The sequence below is a fragment of the Eptatretus burgeri genome, chromosome 13 (assembly GCF_056783735.1).
Source record: "Eptatretus burgeri isolate ZD-2024b chromosome 13, Ebu_testis_v1, whole genome shotgun sequence".
Lineage (NCBI taxonomy): Eukaryota > Metazoa > Chordata > Myxini > Myxiniformes > Myxinidae > Eptatretus > Eptatretus burgeri.
Window position 1 is genome coordinate 30,808,886 of NC_140973.1, and position 22,308 is coordinate 30,831,193.

A 22,308-nucleotide genomic window follows, 5' to 3' on the forward strand; every position below is an offset into this window, starting at 1 on the left:
CGCGGCTGCGTGCTCCCGCATGCCAACCGACATCTCCCTCACATACCGCTCTCTCACACACACGGTCTCCCTTGCACACAGCGACCTTGCACACGGCCGTTCACTCACGCATGCGGGGGCACTCACCAGCGGTGCCTCACTCGCACTCCGTGCCTCATCCACACACGCGGGGGCACTCACCCGCGGTGCCTCATCCACACACCGTCCCTCGCTCACACACGCGGGGGCACTCAACCGCTGTACCTCATCCACACACCGTGCCTCACTCATACACGCGGGGGCACTCAACCGCTGTGCCTCATCCACACACCGTGCCTCACTCACACACGCGAGGGCACTCACCCGCGGTTCCTCATTCACACACACGGCGACACTCACACACGGTGCCTCATCCACACACGGCGTGCTGGGAAGCACGTACTCTGGCACCATCGCCACCACACCACTCACACACGGGGTCGCTTCCACACACGGGGACGCACTCACACCTTGCACCACACACACAGGGACAACCACACTGGGGATTTGTGTCCCCACAAGGGTCTCCGGGGCCTCTATACCCCCCAAGCTTTCCGTGCACCCGTCCACAGCACTCCTCCTCTCAACCTCGCAAAGCACGACCGAACTCACCTGGTCGTGACTCACCTCAAGGGGGCATACTCCCTCCCCTCGTTCCTGGAGGAGGCCATCCAGGTGCTCACACTGGGTCTCTACCCAGTCCGCCAGCTCACCCCCATTATCCTCCACTACCTCCGTGTGTGTGTGTGCGTCACTTACCCCGTCTTCATCGTGCAGTCTCTCCTCTATCGTTCCCTTCCCGGCTACCGTCACTGCCAACTCTTCACCCTTTACCTCCCTTGTCTCAACTATTATTATTTCCTTTGTCGTCACCTCGTGTCTCGTCTCACACGTTTTAGTCTCCCCATTTAATTTTTCCCTTTTGGTCACCGTCGATTCTTCTGTCACGACCCTCGCCCAACACGCCCCCCGAATTATTTTTTTACCCGCCTCCACCGCGGGCCTGTCAGCCGTTGCACCCCCTTCCAGCTCGTTTGCTCCCACACGTGGAGTCGCCATTCCCAGCTCCCTGGTCACGGCCTTCATGCCCGCCTGCAGGCATCGGCCCATGTTCTGCGTCTCACCCCGCAGCTTTTTCGTTTCTTCCTTCATGTGCTGTGTACTCGCATCGATCTTTTCGTTCATGCTTTTCATTTCGTTTATAATTTCATTTGCGTTTGCATCCATTTTCGCTGTCATTACCGCCAGCATGGCGCATAGCTGGGCCATGTCGGGTGCGCTTGGGTGAGCCGTTTCGGCAAGGGTTGGGGAAGGGTTTTGGTGGAGAGGGGGGGGGAGGTGTCATACACTGCGGCCGCTGCCGCACCCATTTCGGGCTCTGGGTTCAGTTGGGCGAGTCCGTGTTCCTGCACAATCAACATTTCCTGCTCGGGGATTCCATCCTGGACCATGGATTCTACACTACTACACATATACATTTCTAATACCCCCGGCTCCCGCTCCCATTGAATCCTCATCTTGCTTCACGTAAAGGGTTGGTAGTGGGCTGAATACGCCCGATAATTAATCGAACCGTCGAGGTCGACGAATAACACCGCTCGGTTATCCCGATAGTACGGAACGGGTCGCTTAAGTGGCCCGTGTCCGAAGTCGACCTGCGGCGAGGTGCGATCGCCCGGTCTACCCTCCGCGTGGGTACTTAGGTAGGTCGAATTTGGCGAGCAACCCTATCCCACGCGGGGGCTGATTGGCTCGATCGCGGTGAGACCGAAAGGTCCACCCGTGACTGGTTCCCGGCGTTAGTCCGAGAGGGTCACGACTGGATTGTCCGTCCGGTGGGCGACGTGCCGCGATTCGAGTTACGTGGCCGTCAGCACGCCGGCGGGCGCGAATCCGCAACAGTATTATAGATTACTTAAAGATTCCTTCGGTCACCGGTCTTATGTTTGGACGTGTGGCATATATAGTCTTACGGCTCTGAAAATGGCATACATATGGAATTCCATGTCATACAAAACGTTCTACATATGGAATTAAGACGTCATAACAAAGGCACCTATGATGTTATAAAATATCACACTCATCCCCATGAGGAATACTTGCCGTGTACCAAGTTTCAATTATTTCCTTGGTACGGTTTTCAGAGATACAGAGGTCCAAAGTTTTTCTGTTTTTCCAACATGGCTGCCACACCACGTGACCTATGATGTCATAATTATCATTAAAACATTCTACATGAGTTGTTGGATCAATGGTGAAAATTTCATCTCAATGCGACAAGCCACGAAAGTGGAGAAAACCATGAAAGTTCTGTGCGGACAAACAAAGAAATGGACCCAAGTGCAATACTCTCTCCTTCGGCGAGGGGTAAATTTACTGGTCGATCCATCGATCGATCAAAGTACAAAGCATGGACCCTGCGGTGTTGTGCTGTGCCTTGGTGTCATCTGGTGTGATTTAAAAAAAAATTTAATTTTTTTTTTAACATGAGATCGCATTGTTTCCCTTTTATGTGCGATCTGCTTTCATTTGAGATGTTATTTCATTTCATGAGGAGCTTGGATGCAATCTTCTATATAAAAGTGAATGAGATGTTTTCTGGTTGTTTGAGACGAGACTCCTCTGAGCTCCCAAGGTTAATCGCGCCAAAACTTTAAATATACTATCTGTTTGTTTTTTGTTTTGTTTTTTCTAGCGATACACCTAACTCGGGGTTTTAAAGTAATTTTCTCACAATTCACAACTTGTACACATACAAGCCACCACCTGTTGCGGGGAAGGGGTGGCAGTCCGGAGGGAGGGGATGTGTTGGGAGGAGGCAGGGGAAGGAGTGGGGTGGGAGGAGGCAGGAGGTTGGGTGGAATGGGGGAAGGGAAGGGGAATGGAAGGGTAGGAGGGAAACCACGGGGTAACATTCCCGGGTCAGATTGCGGGAGATTGTGTCGGAGTTATGCTGAGGTGTCGTCCACCAGACGGCGGTCTCCTTGGGTTAACCTGAGGCGGTCCCTTCGGGTGGGTGCCTGGAATGTCCTATCCCTAAGACAGGATGATCACCTGTCTCTGTTATCATCTGAGCTCAAGCGTTTGGACATCGGTATTGCAGCACTCTCTGAGGTTTGGAGACCAGATTGTGGCGAGATCATGGTGGGTGGTTTCACCTACTATTGGTCTGGTCGCTCTGATGGTTACCATTCTCAAGGTGTTGCTGTAGCTGTATCCAATAAGCTGACTCCAATGATAACACAACCTTCTCTGTATAGTTAGCCTGAATTGAATGATCTGATCTGAGATTTGAATTTGCCAAAACAATCTGCTGAGTTGTTGGCTTCCAGACTGCAAGAGAAAAACCTTCTCAAACCTGGCACAAGTGTCTCTTTTATCACAGAGGCAGAACTGAGGAAGTACTTCCACTCTGATGGTCAACGTGTATACTGCAATGATGTTGAAGGGCTTCTTCTCGCGATGGGATTGTCTGCGTATCATTCAAGTGAGTGGAGACTCTTTATTGACAGTTCGAAAAGAAGTTTGAAATGTGTTTTACTTCACAATGGGAACATCTATGGATCCATCCCTATAGGACACTCAGTGACCCTGAAGGAGAAGTATGCAAACATCAAGGATGTACTTGAACGATTGAAGTACCACGATCATGAATGGTTGATCTGTGTGGATTTGAAAATGGTGAACTTCCTTTTGGGGCAACAAGGAGGTTACACCATATACCCTTGTTTCCTCTGCTACTGGGACAGTAGGGCTAAGGAGTACTGGGTGAGAAAGGAATGGCCATCAAGGAATAGTTTGATACCTGGTGACAAGAACATCATTAATGAACCACTAGTTGATCGGAAAATTATCATCCTTCCACCATTGCACATCAAACTCGGTCTGATGAAGCCGTTTGTTAAAGCTCTTGATCACACTGGAGACTGCTTTGGCTACATATGTTCAAACTTTCCGAGTCTTAGCGACGAGAAGAAAAAAGCAGCGATATTCGACGGACCTCAGATCAGAACCTTACTCAAGGACCCACACTTCGTTACGACGATGACCGGCGTCGAAGCTCGAGCGTGGAATGCATTCACTAATGTGGTGCAGAATTTTCTTGGGAACAAGAAAGATGACAACTACCGAGAGATTGTGGAGGAGCCGCTCCTTCGTCTGCGAGCGCTGGGGTGCAGAATGAGCATCAAGGTGCACTACTTGCACAGTCACCTGAGCGAGTTTCCAGATAACCTTGGAGATGTCAGCGAGGAACAGGGTGAACGTTTCCATCAAGACATTAAAGTGACGGAAGAACGTTATCAAGGACGTTGGGACTCCAATATGATGGCACATTACTGCTGTAGTTTGATGAGGGATGTCCCAGATGCTGTACATAAGAGATTGTCCACAAAGAGGAGGTTTACTATGTTGTAATACGATTACACCTGTGCCTTTGGATACTTACGCTTTCAAGTACCGGTACTTATTTTGTGATATTCGCATATTTTTGCATTTTTGGTGCATTCTGAATATCCTGAAAAGTCACAAAACTCAGAAAAATGCTTTGAGCTTGAGTGATGCCTTGTATTTAAAGTGATGTACACCATGTTAAGGGGAACTTTTTCCGCATATATATTTAACTTAGTTTAGTGAAATTTGTAAACTTTTCATACATTAAAAATATCGAGAAAATGTGTAAAAATATGTGCAAGCAAGCATGGATTGTATGTTAATGTATGATTAAATATTGGAATTGAAGTAGGTACCTTTCATTGTAAACATTTTTGCATCTATCGATCTTCTAATGCAACAGTGTTTTTCAACTTCGAATGTAAAATTGCTGTTTTCTCAAAAATAATGATTTTTTTCATCGTTCAAAAACCTGATGTGATAGGCAAAAACTAATGACAGATGTGGATTCAGCACCCATAAGTTAGCAAGAATCCGTTGAAAAACCCATGCAAGAGAAATCGTGTTGACCAGTGTAATTGAGGTAACACCGGTCAACGAGCATATTATGAGACTAAGGATTTGTCACTCCTTAGGTGTCATTTCCCTGGTCTCTGTTTATGCTCCGACTGAGGCGAGTGATCTCACCGTGAAGGATGCATTCTACGCCACACTCGAGTCTGTGGTTGATCAGTGCCCCACACTTTGAGTCTTGGGGGATTTCAATGCATCGACTGGAACTGATAGGGATGGTTATGAGACGTGTGTTGGTCCCCATGGGTCAGGAACTATGAACCAGAATAGCACTAAGTTCCTTGACTTTGCAAGAAGTCATGGACTTAGGGTGGCTGGTTCATGGTTTCAGCGCCCACAAGCTCATCGCTGGACTTGGTATTCCAACGCTGGCGGTGTGGCAAAGGAGATTTACCATGTCCTCGTTGACGGTCGCTGGAGGATGATCCAAAACTGCAGGGTCTACCGGAGTGCTCAGTTCCTCAATACTGACCACTGGCTTGTTGTAGCAACTCTTGAAGTTGCACCTTAAATCCAGGAGAATGATACCATCCCAGCCTAGGCTGGATGCTGGCAAGCTCAAGGATGAGAGGGTAGCTGAGGAGTTTGCGAACAAGCTGAGTAGAGATTTGAGGAGTCTGGGTGCTTTGGGAGGTCCTGAAGAGTTGTGGAGCACCTTCAAGACCACCATCCTTGATGTTGCCGGTGGATGTCTTGGAACTCACCGGAGGGCGAAGAAGAATTTTGTGTCTCAAGGGACACTGGATATCATTGACCAGAGTCGCAGGGCCAGGCTGAATGGCAGAGCTGAGCTGTTCAGGGAGCTGAGGTGTAAAACTGTACGAGCGCTAAGGGTGGACAAGAGGCCTGTGTGCAAGGAATCTGTGAGGGGGTAGAGCATCACCAGTGGTCAAGGGATTCTCGTCCTGCTTGCAGGGGAATTCGCGCATTGCATTAATCCAAGCCCTTCCCTCGGTGTACTGCAGTTAGAACAGAGGGTGGTAGGCTCTTGACAGAGGAGTCTGAAGCGAAGGCCCGCTGGGCCGGTTACTTTGAGCGGTTGTACCAGGCTGATCCACCACCTGTCGAGTTGGACGTCAGGGGTGTTACAATCCCTGTTGCTGACCCTCCAATAAACTGTGGTCCACCTTCACTTGTGGAAAAACAGGCTGTGGTGAACCAGTTGAAATGGGGTAAAGCTCCAGGGATCTGTGGTATTCATGCTGAACTTCTCAAGGCTGGTGGAAATGCTGCACTCGTGTCGTTGCATGCAGTTTTGTGCTCTGCCTGGAACACAGGCATCATCCGAACTGATTGGAAGAGGGGCCTTGTTGTCCCTCTCTGGAAAGGGAAGGGTGATCGCCAAGACTGCAACAACTACCGAGGGGTGACGCTGCTCTCAGTGCCGGGCAAGGTCTTTGCTCGGATAATTCTCGATAGGGTTCGCCACCATCTGCTTGAGCACCAGTTTCCAGAGCAGTCAGGCTTTACACCAAAGAGGTCAACGATTGATTGTATCCTTGCTCTTCGTGTCCGCACCGAATGCAGACGAGAGTTTCGGCAGGGGCTGCTTGCAGCCTATGTTGATCTCTGTAAAGCGTTCGATTCAGTGAATTGGGATGCCCTCTGGAGGATTCTTGGTCTTCGTGGGGTGCCACCAAAACTGATCGATCTGATGTCTGAACTCTACTCTGTACTGAGAGTGCTGTGAGATGTGGTGGTACCATCTCTGACTTATTTCCAGTTGTTACTGGAGTTCATCAGGGGTGTGTACTGGCCCCCACACTTTTCAGCACTTGTATGGACTGGATTCTCAGGAGGACGTCTGAGAGATCAAGCTGCGGTGCATCGTTTGGGAATATCAAGATCTCTGACCTTGATTTCGCAGATTATGCAGTCATATTTGCGGAGTCTTTAGATATCCTCTTGGGGGCCCTCGAGGTGCTGAATGAGGAGTCGTAGCCGCTGGGATTACGGGTTTCCTGGGTCAAAACTAAGATCTATGCTTTCATTGACATCTTGGATGCTGCTGTCCTGTCTGTGTCTGTTTGTGGTGAGGATGTTAAGGTCATGGAGAGATTCACTTACCTTGGCAGTGTTATTCATGTCTCCGCTGGCTGTGAGCCAGAGGTCAATAGATGTCTGGGTCGGGCCTGGGGAGTCATGGATTCACTTTAAAATGGGGTGTGGTGCTGCCGGGTCCTGTGCGGGAGGACGAAAGTCCGAGTCTTCAGGTCCTTGGTGCTTCCAGTCTTGCTCTATGGATGCGAGACTTGGACTCTGACCAATGATCTGAGACGGAGACTTAATTCATTTGGTACCAGGTCTCTTCGGAGAATCCTTGGCTATCGCTGGTCGGATTTTGTGTCCAACGATCGGTTGCTGAGAAAGACTCAAATGAGATTTGTTACCTGCATGGTCTGTGAGCATCAGCTGCGGCTGTATGGACAGGTGGCTCGTTTCCTGACGCTGATCCTGCTCACCAGATTCTCTCAGCGAGGGAGTCTCGTGAGTGGAGGAGGCCAATGGGCCGACCACGTGCCTCGTGGTTGCAGCAGGTTAATTGGCATCTCAAGGAGATGGGGATGGGCCAGGCATCTGCCTGGGGGATGGCCAGACGTAGGCCCTGGAGTACCGGCGGAAAGTGGACGCAGCGACACGCTGCTCTGTCGCATGCTCCCATACCTGACCTGACCTGAAGGGTTGGGAGGAGGCAGGGGATGGGAGGAGGGACCCAGCATTTCCCTGCAATGCCGTGTCCTTTGCTTTACCTCCCCCACCCCGTTATCCCTCGCTCCCTTCTGAGCTCCAACCCTTCCTCATCCCACCCCCCTCCTTGCTCCCCTACTCTCCTCTCTCTCTCCCTCTCCCACTCATCTCCCCCCTCCTCATCTCTCTCCCCCCTCCTCATCTCTCTCCCCTCCTCATCTCTCTCCCCTCCTCATCTCTCTCCCCTCCTCATCTCTCTCCCCCCCTCATCTCTCTCCCCCCTCCCCATCTCACCCTCCTAACTCTTCCCTCCTCATTCTCCATTCCCCCACCCCTCCTCACTCACCCCAATCCTCCTTGCCCCTCCCCTTCTCACTCCTCCTCCTTGCTCCCCGTCCTCTCTCTCTCTCTCTCTCTCCCTCCTCCTCTCTCTCCCCCCTCTCTCTCTCTCTCCCCCCTTCTCTCTCTCTCTCTCCCCCTTCTCTCTCTCTCTCTCCCCCTCCTCCGCTCTCTCTCCCTCCTCCTCTGCTCTCTCTCCCCCTCCTCCTCTCTCTCTCCCCCTCCTCCTCTCTCTCCCCCTCCTCCTCTCTCTCCCCCTCCTCCTTCCCTCTCTCTCCCCCTCCTCCTTCTCTCTCTCTCTCCCCCTCCTCCCTCTCTCTCTCTCCCCCCTCCTCCTCTCTCTCTCCCCCTCCTCCTCTCTCTCTCCCCCCTCCTCCTCTCTCTTCCCCCTCCTCCTCCTCTCTCTTCCCCCTCCTCCTCCTCTCTCTCCTCCCTCCTCTCTCTTCCCCCTCCTCCTCCTCTTTCTTCCCCTTCCTCCTCCTCTCTCCCCCTCCTCTCTCTCGCCCCCTCTCATTTCCTTCTCTCTCCCCCTCCTCCTCCTCTCTCTCCCCCCTCCTCCTTCTCTCTCTCCCCCTCCTCCTCTCTCTCCCCCTCCCTCCTCTCTCTCTCCCCCTCCTCTCTCTCTCTCTCTCTCTCCCTCTCATTTCCTCTCTCTCTCCCCCTCCCTCCTCTCTCTCTCTCCCCCCTCCCTCCTCTCTCTCACCCCCTCCCTCCTCTCTCTCTCCCCCTCCCTCCTCTCTCTCCCCCTCCCTCCTCTCTCTTCCCCCTCCCTCCTCTCTCTCTCCCCCTCCCTCCTCTCTCTCTCTCTCCCCCTCCCTCCTCTGTCCCCCCCTTTCCTCCTCAGCTTCCCCCTTCCTCGCCTCTATCCTCTGTCTTGCGGCCGTATTGGATTGAAAAAAAAATGTAAAAAATCTTATTGAGAACCACCTAACAGATCGATGCAAAACTCTCATATGATCGAACAGCCATTGGAAATTTGGTTTGTAATTTTTTTCATATTGTTTGATGTAATTTAGCCTTAATTTGCACAATCGTAGTTGTTAAATATCCTAATAATCAATAAAGTTACAGATATTGGCATTACAGTACATGTCATACTAATCAGGTGCATGGATGATACGGGTATAATATGGGCCATAATAGTGGCGTGTTATTGTTAATTTAATGTAACAATGTTATTTTTTTTCAGAATGGGTGCATGAGGTGAGACTATGTGTGCTCTACTCAGTGCTGTTCGAGTTAATCTTGCTCCGAAGGGGATGTAGTCCAGTCAAAATAAGGTTGGAGGTCACACTAATTGCAAGAGAAATGAAACCACTTTCATTTGTCTTCTTTAAGTACATGTAATAACATATTAAAAATGCCAAAAAGTTCCTGGTGTGGAACATAGATTTCTGGGGGTGTCCAAAATCTGGCATATATAGGGACCTGGCGAAATCAGGTCATAGGTTACAAACACTCGGATAGGTCAAACTTCAATCATCTACGTTGAATTTTACTGTTAATATTTATTGTTTAGGTAACATTTGATATTTAAATGTCCTTTAAACCATGCCCATGGTCAAACTGAGGACCAGTCTGCCCCCCCCCACCCCACACACGCACATAGGTAGGGCCTAATTTAGATAAGGATACTTTTTCCTTACTCGGCATTGTTGCAAACATTAAAAAGTATCATCAGTCATCTTGTTACCTTGGTCACTCATATTCTCACATACATCTCTGCATTACCCACATGCTGGATTACAGGGCAGTCCTTGTTGCCGACACCCGCAGTGCTTGGTTTGACAGCCAAATTTGCAGCGGCATCCAACTACTTTTCACAGTTCTTCTGGTGCGAAATCCAAGTCACTTGCCACTGGAAATAATGTTTTTCCTTGCACCCTCCAACCCCATGTCTCTGAATTAAGTTCTTCTCCTTTCCATGTCTGCACCTGATGATATACGCACAAGGAGTGATACTTGGCAGCTGCCCGAGTTGGAGGTAGGGATTTTGGGTGGACCACTTGTTTTTTGGTGGCCAGAAGTTCAAGGTACTTTTGATGGCGAAGTATGTCCAAGTTCCTTGTGACCCCGGGATTTGATTTTTATATGCACATCAGAGCTTTTTCACCTGCTTCTGCATTTCCTTTGTTTGATCTTCCTGGATCGTTGAAAACTTCAGCTGCCTTGACAAAAGATGGGCTGTTCTTTGCCAATGAAAGAACTACAGCTTTTCCATGACCAAACAACCTTGAAGTAGTATCACATCCGAGAACAGCATGAAGAAACAAGATGTTTCTGCAAACTTTCTCACCTAGAGTCTTTTGCAGCTTCTTGATGTCAAGGTATCGGATGGGAGAACCTGCTTTAGCCTGGGGCTGGAAGTATATATTCTTGTGCTTCATAGTTGTGTAATGGATAAGCAAAACCAGGAGATCTGTGTCGCTGCCAACCGGTATGGTCCGACCTTTCTTGGCCACTACCAGTGCCGTCTTCACTATCAAAAGATCAGCATCTCCTTTTGCGTGATGAACATCACAGCCGGCCATTTCAAGATGCTTTCCAAGGAGATTTATGAAACGTTGCTTATTCTCTTTCCCCACATCCCAGTTTCCCATGGTATCTTGTGAAGAAGAGCTCCACCATCAAGGACAAATTGGAATGTTGCAATCTCCATGTGCGTCTGTTCATCAGAAGGATCTCCAGCAAGGTCCCATAGAGCGCTAGCAAGTGCTGGCTTATTAGCTTTCAAGAGTTCGTTCATTTTTTCAACCAGAGCAGGGGGATAGCCACAGAGTTCATAGCCAAATGCGTCCTGAATACTTTCCTTCTGTGTGCTGACCATCACAAGCCTCTGAAAAAGGAGAAGAGGATCAATGCTAACATCCTCAACATCGATGGAGATTTTGGACTTCGAATCCATTACGACTGCCTGGTCTTTCTTCTTAGATGTGTACTTCAAAACTTGTTTTCCCTCCATGTCCCCTAAGATTTTACTGCCAATATCCTCTGCTCTGTCGACATTCACATTGTCTGTTGCAATAACACCATTTACTATATTTCTGAGAGTTTCAGCATTTCCGAAAGGAGACTTGTCCTCGATGAATGTGAGTAGCTTGTTCACATCATTGGCATCCCTCTTCTTACGTGCCATGGAAAGGTCCTTATGTTGCTCCTCGTTGTATGCACCTATCTCTCATAGTTTGGGAGATAAAAAATTAGGGAAAAGTGGCTTTCCGGCTGACCTGCTAACCACTGGCAATGGGTGATCCAAGATGGCGGAATTGGCTTCAAGATCGTAACGCCACACAGCCTCCATACTATTATTCCTCCAAGGTTTACACGATATTTTCCTGAGAGAACGCCTCAGAAAACATGGGAATAGACACCAAGTTGAATGGAATAGGGGAAGAAATGGCCAAAGAACACAGTTTTTTAATTCCGCATACTCGCCTGAAAAAGATTTTAAAAAGCCGCAATCATCCGAAAAACTCACCATGTTCCATACCACCTTCATTTACTTGGAATTTTTAGTCATTGATAGGGTAGAGCTGGAGGAACATAAAACAAGTGGTTTCATTTTTCTTGCAATTAGTGTGAGGTTTGCCCCATTTTGGCTTATTTTGACTGGACTAATGTGAGACTTGCAATGCCGTGCGTGTGTGCGTGTGTGCGTGTGTGCGTGCGTGCTTCAATATATATTTGTTTTAAAAATGGTTTTCTTTGCAGACACTGAGCCGATTGATGCAAAACTTTAAACATAGGAGGGACTCCCCATGGAGAGTATTTTATTGCTCGCATTGATGTCATAGGTCACATGGTATGGCAGACAAATTGGATTAAAGGGAAAAATTTTGACATAATTTTCTCCGAAACCACTCAAAGAAAAGATAAGAATTGAAACTTAGCATATGTCAACTTCACATGGGGTCTATAGGGTGATAATGATGACTTCATTGGTGAAGTTGTATTCCAGCCATTATCTTACTATAATTCACCGTCCGTCCGTCCTTCTGTTCCCAGGTACTGCAAAAACGGCTGAACCGATCACAACCATTTTTTGGGGGTGTGTAATCCTGGGACCCTTTGGAGTAAAATAGGCATAAATATAATATGACCCCCTTGAAAGCTCCCATAATTACAAGCACTATGTACAAGTTACATAGTGCTTCGAGTTGGTTGAATTGAAATATCTATCCAAAAATGTGAAACTTCATTTATCTGATCTAAGACATGATGTGAGAGAAGAATTAAATTTATTATGTTCATAAACCATGCCAAGAAACTTTGTGATATATATATATATATATATATATATATATATATATATATATATATATATATATATATATATATATATATATATTTATATATTTATATATTTATATATATATATATATATATATATATATATATATATATATATATATATATATATATATATATATATATATATACACACACATATGTTCTCGGAACCGCATGCAAACAACAGATAGTTGTCCCGAGTCAGTTATGCCATTAATGTATACGTGTAGTTAGGTCCCCACCTTTTGTCTCGTGGGAAGACAAGGGGGGTGCGTTGCGATGGGCTATTAGTTCGGATTAATAAATTATTTTTCCTCTTTTATTTTATCCCCTCCTTTTACGATCCACGGTGCCTTCATCTCGCTTGCTACCCTCGTCTCGCTTATCATAGCGCGACGATCCACGGTGCCTTCTTCAGCTCTCGCTTTCTGAGTCAACATCCTGACGTTCGGCTGGACAAACGCTGTAGCTGCACCACATCCATCTGCCAAAGGCCAGACATGCGCAGCGTGGGCGGACCATACCGGAGTCTGGCTGAAACCCAGCCCAGAAAGGCAGACCACGTGAATGGCCGGTCCAATCGGGATGCTTAGCTTGGACAATGACGTCAGTTTCGAAATGGCTCCTCCCCTAACTCCTGGCTCTATAAAGTATGGAGCAATCCTCAGAGAGTGTCGAAGTTGGTTGGTTAAAGTGGTTGCGAAGGTAGTTGGGTTGGTTGGAAGGAGAATTGCAGATGAGAATTGGGAGAGAATTGTAGAGTGTATGAATTGAAAGGGGTTTGGAGTCGTTGTGAGTGAGTGTTCCTGCTACTTGTCTCCGCCGACACGACGTCGAACCGTCCCTTGCTTCTCGACCAAGCCTCCTGTCTGGCCCCACTTTCTGTTCCTTATCTCCGACCTCACGACCTCGACGAACGGCCTCTTGCCTGGTCCTGCCTGTTGCTCATCTCTCGCCCCCTTTGGACTCCGCTCTTCTCCACGAAACCCCCTCCTGCAGACACGATCTCCACACGTACGGTTGTGACCGAACAACTCGATCATTGTTGGGTGCCGCACCACGGAGCATCCCTCCCCCGAAACGCTCAGGTCCCGAGAAACTGTAACCTCAACTCCCTCCCTCCCTGGCTGCAAAAGTCGCTTTCACAATTGGGTTTACTTTGTCTGAGTGTCTGAGAATGTTGGTGCCTGTCCATGAAGTAAGCCTGTATAAGATCTTTAACCTCCGCCATCGAAGATGGACGGAGGTTACTGTTTTCACCCGTCTGTTTGTTTGTGAACAGTATTACGGAAAAACTCCTGGACGGATTTCGACGAAACTTGGTGGGGGATTAGGTATGGTCCAAGGATCATGCCATTCGATTTTGGACTTGGTCCAAAAAGAATTTTTTTTTTTTTCAAAAAAATTTCGATTTTATTTGAAAAATATTTGATTTTTTTTTTTTTGCATTTCTACATGTTTTAAGTGATTTCCAACCCCCCCCCCCAAAAAAAATATTTGTTAGAGGAAAAAAAACCTGAAATTTTGCAACTTTTTTTTCAAATAAATTTCGATTTTATTTTTTGGGCATTTCTACATGCACGTCAATCTAGTTTAGTTTATTCAATTGTGGTTCAGTAGAGTCTGATCCGTTTTGACCTACAATGGATAGGGTATCAGGTTCACTTAAGTGACCCAGCAGTATTGGCGGCGGAGGTTTTGCACTCTACCGAGTGCTCCCCCTCTAGTTTATTGTTGTGATTGTTGCTTTTATTAATCTCACGTCAAGTCTGCACTGTCTGCTTTGTAAGTTGTTTGTAAAATTGCTGCACCCCCACACCTCTCTCATCTTTCCTTGCATTACACCCCAATAAACCTTTGTTGTGCCACATGCTTTTCCTCGCTTATTGTAAATAAATAATAGTTGTAGAAATGTTCCCAGCTCGCCTTTGTCTTTTCTCCCATTGGTCCAGCATGGTTCGGATCCAAGTTTAGCCAGGTCTTTATTCCCAACAATCCGTCCCTTCTATCCGGTATGTCCTTGGCAGTGCCGCTCGGCTGCATCCGATCCGGAAAGGAGATCCAATCCGGTAGAGTGATCCGGTTTGGACAAGGCGTACCGAGGGCGTGGTTCCCCGGTGGTTAAACCACATGGTTAATTAGGTAACCCGATTCACTCATAGGCGGGAGGACCCTTGGTCACGCGTTTGAGTTATTGGCGTCCACGGTCGGTTAAGCGACCTGCTTTCCGCGTCATGGATTTATCCGTTCCGTGTCACGGAATTATCCGTGAGCGACGGCCTACAATTCCGGGGAGTCTGGGAATGGACGTAGCTTACCCCACTTAGTGGTCTTCTCACCCGACCCCGCCGGCCCGCAACAATATGTATATATCTATATATGTATATGTATATATATATATATACATATACATATGTAGCCTGGTGTTGGTTTAGCGGTTAGGGTGGTGGCCTGGGATCCTTGGGTCTTGAATTCAAGCCCCGTTGGCGACTGAATTCATACCAGGTGGGGTTGACTCAGTCTGTCATCCCTCTGAGGTCGGGAAAATGAGTACCAATGTACTGGTAAAAGGGGAACTGCATCAGCGGCATATCCACGCCCCTAATCACTGATGCAACCAGCAGCCAAAAAGGCTGCACACAAAGGGAAGGGGTATCGACAGATTGATTTAATCTGGTATTGGTGTGGCGCAGGCATGATGAGCCGAATGGCCTCTTCCTGCACATAATTTCTTTGTAATCCTTGCAATCCTTGTAATATGGTGCATGGAGGATTCGGGTACATCGGCCATAATAGGAGTGGGCTATAAGAGTCGCGTGTTCCGTTAACGATGCTATTTTTGTTCAGAACGAATGCGCGAGGTGAGACGATGCGCTCTGAGTGCGGTTCTTGTTTGATTTGTATTTTATTTTGGAACAAAACTTATTGGGATGGGAGGATGAATAAACACTAACATTATTACTTTTGAACAAACCCTTTCACAGACGTCACAATCATTACACAGGTATACAATCGCCCATCCATACCGAGCTACATACCAGTCTTTGCCAAGATCAATGCATCCCTCTATCCCGAATGTTAATAGGTAGCTAATTCCAGTTCTTGTATCCTGTTTGTGTTTGTGCTGCCACTACCTTTCCGGGCAAACTATTCTATGGATCATCTGTGTGAGTGAAAGACTCCTGCCTCATGACCATGCTGACTCTCCTCTTCCTTACCCTAAGGTTGTGACCCTTGGTCTTGTCACTGTGCATTCTGCTGAAAAATGACGACGTTTATTTTGCTTTCCCCTTCATTATCTTAAACGTCTCTATCAGACGCCCTTGTTGTAATCACCTCCTTTATAATGCATTAAGTCCCATCTCCATCAGCTGGTCCTCATGTTTAGTGTGGCAGATAACAGCAATTTTTGAGAGGAATCGTGCAAATGATGATACAAGCATCAAATTTGGCACATTTGGTCTCCAGGGGATTCTAATCAAATCTGCCTGATTGGCCATTTGAAAATCCAAATTTTGAAAAATTTTAAGAAGAAAAAAAACTTCAAAAAAGTCAAGATCACGAATCAATGTTGGATGCTGGCTGAGATTGGTGAATGTTTCAGAAACATCATCAAAGACGTTCCAAGTCTGCCATGCAGTTTTCTTCCCTTTACCGCGGAAGGCGGACACGACGTCACATCCAGTGAACGCATGGAAGTATGGGATCCCTCTAGCTTTCTCAGGCCCTATTGCAGAAACTACTTCATGGACTGGAATCCATCGCGCCTTGGCTCCTTGGCCAAAGGCAATCCACATGTTCTCAAGACCTAGTTCCTGTAAGGATGGCAGTACAGATATTACTATGACTAGTACGTCTGTGTCATTAGCCTTAATGATAATGGACTTGCTACCATCCGTCGTTGCATCCCTGGCGTGTACAAATATTCGAGTGTCAGCTTCTTCATGACAACATGGAGACACAGCATCCAGTGACTTCCTTGTGTTGCTAATGGCATCTTCTCCTTGCCTCGGACTTCAGACTTGACTTCTTGTACACATCAAACACTACGTCCACCCTCTCGTACCTGGCACCATAGGATTCCACCTTTGGGATGATGTCTTCTTTAGCATAGTCATCAAATATCTTTGAAGTGCGTGGAGGTAGGGCATTGATAAGTGCTGAGCCAGCAATGATGACTGCATTTCCCCTTGGTTCTCTGTCTGGGATGTTCACTTATGCTTCAGGAATTTCAGCCAGCTGTGACTTCAAATTTTTTAGTTTTTTTTTTTTTTCTTTCAAATTTTTCAAAATTTGGGTTTGGCTTTTCAAATGGCCAATCGGGCAGATTTGATTAGAATCCCCTGGAGAACAAATGTGCCAAATTTGATGCTTGTATCATCATTTGCACGATTTTTCTACGATCCACTACACTCGTTCTTAGAATGAAGGTTTTGTTTGGTAAAGGATTATTTTTTGTGTTTCGTAGCTACAAGCGGATATAATCATGTTAGAGAGGAGTCATTTGGCTAATAGTTTTATTTGGTCATCTGAGTGTTTTTCATCATGTAAGTTACGTGCATGTGTGCGTGTGTTTTGTCCTGTGTTCTGCTGCTTGTCTTTTGGTGTCTTCGACTCTAAAAATAATTCTCCTTCTTTCTCTCTCTCTCTTTCTTTTCTTTTTTTTCTTTTTCTATGTGTATACGGAGAGGTGAACTCTTGAAAATTATTTTTGTAAGGTTCGCTTGGCTGCTCTTGGATGAGTTTGAGGGTGGAAGAGTTGCGGCTGAAACCTGCATCCTATCCCCGTTCCTCCCGGTGACTCCATCTTTGCTTGTTCGAGTTCCACCTGATGGCTTAAATGCTGTGCAGTATTTGGTCTTTTATTTAAACTCGCTGGTGATGACTGGTTTTGATCTGCATTGGTGGACAGGAAGACCACTATATGAAATCGACAGAACAGTGATTGAAGGATGCTAACTGCCGTGCAAAGCAAGGAAAAACTGCCGTTTCTGGCATTAACCCTCTTTTGCTCCGACCAAGCGGTGAAGCCCAAAACATCAGCTTCTCCCTGTTTCCCACGTCCCGTTGATTACATCCATTTCTCATGGCTTGGTCTAGCTAGTCCTAGAATCAATGTTGTCGCTCTGTAGTGAACTGTCCCTGCCAACTATGTCCTTCCTCTGATGTTGTGACTAAAACACAATATTCCAGATGTGCCCTCACTAAATTCCTGAACAAGGTTAAAACTACCTCGTTTAATTTACAATTTATCCCTCTACTGATACCTGAAACCCTATTGGTTTTATCTATGGCTGCCGTGCACGGTGCTGTCCTGTCTGGTTTTCCACTTTGTATATATTAACACCCCTCTTGATCATTTCCTGTATCATACACTCCAAGATTACTGGTCCTCATTTCTGGTCTTGCACCCCCTGCCCTCTCCATGCTTTGTCGTCTCCCACTCACTCCCCCCCCCCGCCGCCAGCTATCTGCAGGAAGCACATGGTCCACCCATTGCGTTCTCCCCTACCTCTCATCGTTACCTGCATCCATTGTTTGTCTGTGTCCATATACTTTCTCCATCCACCCTGCCACTGGCATTTCCTCTTTCTCTTGATATTCCCTTTGTTATGTTGTGTCCTGATCTGTTTTGTCTAATCACTCTTCCACAAGGCTACACCATGATGGTATTAAAAAATAAATGATGTCTGATATTGGCAGAAGTTGGTTAACAGAGTGAAAACAATTGGGATCAAATACTTGGATGATACCTGTGCTACGTGACACTGAAGTAACTGTAAATAGTTTTATCAGTTATAACCATGCCACATCACGTTTGACTTTTTTTTCTTCAAATTGTAGTTATGATCATTTTGTATAATTTTAAAATTAGTTTACTTTTCAATCCCTCTTGCGTGTTTCAAGATCGAAGCTCGTTTTTTTTTAAACTTATAAATTGCTCAAGGGATTTCAACAATACTTGATACACTTATCGACGGTTATACAAAGATGAACCGATTCAATTTTAGATTGAACAAGTCTGAAGACGATGGTTCACGAGCGGTATTTGACGATGTAGATTGTTTCAGAAGTCAAGGATGAGACAATGTGATAATGTTTGACCAAGTTATAAAAATGATCAACATGATGTGGTACGAGTGACAGGTTATTAGCTGCAAAATGTCGAAAATCCGGTTTCGTTCAACAACTTTAGAATTTGACCTTTGCATAACCTTTAAAGGTCACAAAACAATGTTGTGGACATTAAAATAAGGAAACAGGATCCGTGATATAGCTTATTGGAGTTAGTTCGTCGAAGAAGGTCGAAAACCCGGTTCGATTCCCACAACTTTGAAAATTTGACCTTTGTGAACTTTAAAGGTCAAAGGTCAAGGATTATGACCTTTGGTGCAAAGCTTCCTCTGGAACATTCCAGGAACAATATAACGTCATTTAGGCTATATGGCATTATCCATACTTTGATGAAATCAGCGTAAAAACAAACTTGAAGGGGGCGCCACAGGCAAGGTGTTCGAGATAGAGCAAAATGGTTTCACGACTTTAGGTGGGGAATGACCTCAAGATTATGCATAAAAAATATTGTCATCCTAGCTCTCAAAGTTTGGGCGGTCGTATGATTTTTATGTCAAAATTCGCAATTTTCTAAGTTCGTGACCTTGTGACCTTGGGATGAAAATGAAAAATCGAGCTCCGTGGGGCTATGCAGGTGCCATTGGGCTAACCAAATACCGAAACTCCTGCCAGATTCGACAAACCCCCAAGGAGAAGATGCAAATTGAAATCAGCTACCCCCTAAAAACACGTTTTTTTGGGCGTGGCTCCACCCATAATGGGCGCACCATGCCCATTCTCAGGAAAACATCGAGATCATGATATAAACCTCCCACCAAATTTTATCAGGATGGGATCAAAACCCACGGAGCTATGCTCGGAACACACAGACAGACACACAGACAGACACACAGACAGACACACAGACAGACACACAGACAGACACACAGACAGACACACAGACAGACACACAGACAGACACACAGACAGACACAGACAGACAGACACAACAATAACGAATATAGTGGTCACTTATTTTTTTTCGTGAAAATATTTTTTCGTGAACCAATATATATATATATATATATATATATATATATATATATATATATATATATATATATATATATATGTATATGTACATGTGTATATATATACGTATATGTACATGTGTATATATATATGTATATGTACATGTGTATATATATGTATATGTACATGTGTATATATATGAATATGTACATGTGTATATATATGAATATGTACATGTGTATATATATGTATATGTACATGTGTATATATATGTATATGTACATGTGTATATATATGTATATGTACATGTATATATAGATATATGTACATGTATATATATATATAGATATATGTACATGTATATATATATATATATATATATATATATATATATATATATATATATATATATATATATATACATGTATATATATATATATATATATATATATATATATATATATATATATATATATATATATATATATATATATATATATATATATATATATATATATATATATATATATATATATATATATATATATATATATATATATATATATATATTTATATGTATATATATATATATATATATGTATTTATATGTATATGTATATGTATATATGTGTGTATATATATATATATATATATATATATATATATATATATATATATATATGTACTTATATGTACATGTGTGTATATATATATATATATATATATATATATACATATATGTATATATACATACATATATATATATATATATTTATATATACATATATATGCCTGGTGTGTTGACGCAGTGGTTAGGGTAGCGGCTTGGGATCCAAAAGGTCCTGAGTTCAAGCCCCGTTGGGCCACTGAATTAATACACCAGGGGGTTGACTCAGCCTGTCATCCTTCCGAGGTCGGTGAAATGAGTACCATAAACTGGGCTGGTGTATACCCCGGTTAAAATAGGTGTACCGTATCCCTGTGTCGTAAGAGGCGACCAGGGTTGTGTCAGGAAGGGCATCCAGCGTAAAACATGTGCCAAATCACTATGCGGATCATACGGATGATCCGCTGTGGCGACCCCTAACGGGAGCAGCCGAAAGAAGAAGAAGAGGATATATATATATATATATATATATATATATATATATATATATATATATATATATATGTATATATGTATATATCTGGAGAGAGACAGAGACAGATTATGAGATTGTAAGTTGCATGGAGGATTTGTCAAAGATATGAATAGTTTTGAATAATTACGATTTTGATTCCTTCAATTGCATCTCTTTTTAAGTTGTGTATTTTTTGACTTGCAATTCTGATTTTAGACAGAATGGTAAACTGAATTGATTTAATGATTGGTTGGTTTATTTCAGCTGGTGCTTGGACGAGGTCCAGAAGTGGATATTCGGCTTGTTTCGCACATGAGTCCGCTGATGCTCTCTCGCAAACACTGTACGTTGACTCCGACCGCGGATGGATTCTGGAATATCATCGACAACAAGGTAGTGGCTCCCTTCTCCTTTGTGATTGGCAAGAGTTTTTTTTAATCCGCATTTCAGGAAGGTTATTATTCGTTGACTCCTCTAAATGTACATGATTACATAAAGTATTTTTTTTTTACCCCACTTGGTCAAAACCATTGTAATCCAATTACTTTCATTATCTTCAACTGCTCTCTGTATTGGGAAGAACTTCCTTTTTTAGCTCGCCTGTTCGAAGAACAAAAAAACAAAACAAAAAAAATACCCCCGGCGTGAGCGTGAGCGTGAAAATGTTAAAGCTCTTGGTGCAATTTATTTCATTTCTAACGTTTTTATCTACCACTATTTTTTTACTGATTACAATATACAAATACATATATTGCTTTAAAATTATTTGGATCAGACTTCACTGCAATGCTTTATAAAAAATATCATGAGGTCATCTCTAGCATCTCAGTCGAGATGACCTAATAACCCCAGTCTCAAAGTCTGGGGTTATTAGGTCATCAGACACACACACGCACACTGACACACACACACACACACACACACACACACACACACACACACACACACACACACACACACACACACACACACGCACACACACATCTCGCGCTGTGCGGGTGAACCGGCTAATATGGGGTTAAAGACACCTGGCTAGCAGTCCGTCCGTCAGTCCATCCGTCCACAATCAAACCGAGTGGAGACAAATAACCAATAGTGGAATGGATAGAGGTCAATGAGACATGCACAACGATATAACTTTCAAGGTCGTCCAAGGTCGAGGTCAACGTCACGAGGCTGTCAAAGTTGCGAAAATCGTCGATTTCAAATCGTATCTCCTCCCTCATTTATCAAGAGAGATCAAATGTTATTAGTGATTCAGATACTATGGACTATTATCTAGAACAACACGAGCCATTTTTTTGAAATTTGCTCTCATTCCGATTTTATTGCCCTTCAAACTTCGTTCTGATTCCCCGTATGGGCCGTTCATAAAGTACGTACATACAAAAAAAAGTATTAAAAAATTAAGAACCGGAACTCTCCGAGACAAATATTACATTTGAAGCTTTTGTCAGATTTAACTAAAACAATGGAACACAAGTTTATATGCACACTTACTTTCATTTATGACATTAACATTGTCTTGAATGTCAATTTGTACTTTTATTTTCAAAATTGACATGCTGTGATGTTAAAAGAAAAAGGTAAATTACACCGCTAGGGACTGCATCGTCATGGCTTACAAACATCGGTTCATAAGGAACTGCTGGCTTTGCAAGCGATTAGCGATGTATGAGGGAGGTGGGTGGGTGGTCACTTGCCTGCATACAGAGGGGGGTGGGTGGGTGGTTACTCGCCTGCATACAGAGGGGGGAGCGTGGGTGGTCACTCGCCTGCATACAGAGGGGGGTGGGTGGGT

The 22,308-nt window shown here is 44.8% G+C and overlaps 1 protein-coding gene across 2 annotated transcripts in view; it reads left to right on the forward strand.

Annotated features, from left to right (window-relative positions):
* Positions 1-22,308, forward strand: part of LOC147014173 (E3 ubiquitin-protein ligase RNF8-like) — a 69,155-nt gene that overhangs the window by 7,006 nt on the left and 39,841 nt on the right. For both annotated transcript variants that reach the window (XM_085851913.1, XM_085851915.1), the window contains exon 2: positions 20,772-20,900. In XM_085851913.1, coding sequence (XP_085708039.1) covers positions 20,772-20,900 — 129 coding nt within the window. The remainder of the gene's footprint in view (positions 1-20,771; positions 20,901-22,308) is intronic.